The following is a 2,040-nucleotide window of genomic DNA, read 5'->3' as shown; positions in this document are numbered from 1 at the left end:
CAACGGCGCTCCCGCCCGAGGGTTCGGATCCCACATACAGACCGGTTCCCACTCACTGGCTGAGCGAGGTGCGGGAGCAACACCAAGGGTTGCAATCCCGTTGCGGGGCCCCGGTCCGGTGCGGGGGCAACACTGAGGGTTGCGATCCGTTGCCGGACACGGAAAAAGACAAAAAAAAAAAAAAAGTCCCCTGAAATAGTCTTTGCTGATGTAATCAAGTTAAGATAAGGTCATATTGGTTTAGGATGGGCCCTAAATCCAATATGGCTGATGTCCTTATAAAAAGAGGGAAATTTGGACAGAGATGCACAGAGGCGAGTCCACGTGATGCAGAGGCAGAGACCGGCGTGATGCAGCTGCAAGCCAAGGAGAGCCGAGGACCTCCAGCAACCACCAGGAGCTGGAAGAGACAAGAAAACACTCTCCCCTAGAGACTTCAGAGAGTGTGGCTCTGCCAACCACTTGGTTTCAGACTTCTAGCCTCCAGAACTGTGAGAGAATAAATGTGTGTTGTTTTAAGCCACCCATTTTGTGGTAATTTGTTACAGCAGCACTAGGAAATGAATACACCATCTAATCCTCAGAAAATGCTGCCTGTGATCTCATTCCACGGATGCGGGAGGGACTGAAGCTCAGAGAGGGTCAGTGACTTATCCAAGGCCACAGAGCAAGCTATGGCAGAACCAGGGGTGAAATCAAAGAATCAGGGGCCCCAAAGAAGATCCACTCAACCTCCTACAATTTACAGATTGTGACCTTGGGCAGTTTCATCTCCAAGCCTCAGATTCTTCATCTTTATAAAGCTCGGTGGATGTGAGCATTGTTCTTATTATTACAACTATTATTACTGATGAGAAAACTGAGGCAAGACAGGGGAAGACAAAGGCTCAGGCTCCCGCAGCAGGAGGGTGGCAGAGAGAGCAGAGAACCTTGATGAAAAGGACGGTGGAGACTGTCTGTCCAACTTCCTGCTGTACAGATGGGGAAAGTGAGGCCCAGAGAGGGGCAGCAATGCTTTTCCCCACCCAGGCAAAGACACAGATGAATGGCAAAAGGTGGGCAGCGGAGGGGCTGACATCCTCACCGACATGGTGACAGGTCCTGGCGGCAGCTCCCAGAGGCTCCTGAAGGCCTGTGCTTGGGGTCCCACCACATGGCCAAGCTTATATCCTAGATTAACTACACATTAACTCCCCAAAAGCTGTAAACAAGAACTTTGGACCCTTCTACCCAGGAGTCTCCCTGCAGAAGGATCCTGGCCCTGCCAGTCCCCAGCCCACAGCATTTCCTGGCCCCCCTCCAGCCTCCTGCCTCCTCAGCGCTCCCCAGGGCCGGGGGTGGGGGGGTTGCCCAGCTCTGCCCCCGCACAAACCACAGACTTCTGCGGTTGCGGTTTGGCTGGCCACCCAATCTTCCTGACCGAGCCTGGCTTCCTCGTCGGCAAAAAGAGAACATTTTTTGCTTTGTTAAATATGTCTAAGCTTCTAATTTTCTGTCTTGCTGTGATTCATTTTGAGTCATTTTTTTCTCCCCTCACCCCATTATTTTTTCGATTGTATTAGTAAGTTTTTATAGCAATACATGGTGGGGTCAGTGAAAACATCTAGAAGTATCTACAACAAACTGTTAAACGTAGAGAAGGGAGTGGGAGGGCTGCGGTGGGGGAGGTACTGGGGCTTTAAATGCTTTACATCTATTATGTAATTGACATGCTTACTATAGATGGTTAGAGATATTAAATAAGAAGAAAAACAATCACTCATAATCCCACCACCAGGAGAGAACCTGCTCACTCTATCGGCAGGTTTCCTTCCAGGTGGTTTTCTATGGATTTATATTACAGACATCCCTCCGTCTCTGTAATTATTTATCCTGCTTCATTCAGGAAACATTAAAGGCCACAAATCTATATTTCAGAACTATATTTAATGGCTGTGTTATATTCTACCTTTTTTTTTTTATATATACAAGATGACCGGTAAGGGGATCCTAACCCTTGACTTGGTGTTGTCAGCACCACGCTCACTCAGTGAGCAAACC

At 48.7% G+C, this 2,040-nt stretch overlaps 1 protein-coding gene across 1 annotated transcript in view; it reads right to left on the bottom strand.

The window, feature by feature from the left end:
- LGALS2 (lectin, galactoside-binding, soluble, 2) overlaps positions 1–1,159 on the bottom strand; it is a 7,016-nt gene extending 5,857 nt beyond the window's left edge. Inside the window, 1 exon segment of the mRNA XM_008569766.1 lies at positions 1,085–1,159. Coding sequence (XP_008567988.1) covers positions 1,085–1,155 — 71 coding nt within the window. The 5' untranslated portion in view covers positions 1,156–1,159.
- Positions 1,160–2,040: the final 881 nt, after the last annotated feature.

The sequence above is a fragment of the Galeopterus variegatus genome, unplaced genomic scaffold, assembly GCF_000696425.1.
Source record: "Galeopterus variegatus unplaced genomic scaffold, G_variegatus-3.0.2 Scaffold527, whole genome shotgun sequence".
Classification (NCBI taxonomy): Eukaryota; Metazoa; Chordata; class Mammalia; order Dermoptera; family Cynocephalidae; genus Galeopterus; species Galeopterus variegatus.
Note: the sequence above shows the minus strand (reverse complement) of the source record. Positions and strands in the feature narration are given on the sequence as shown.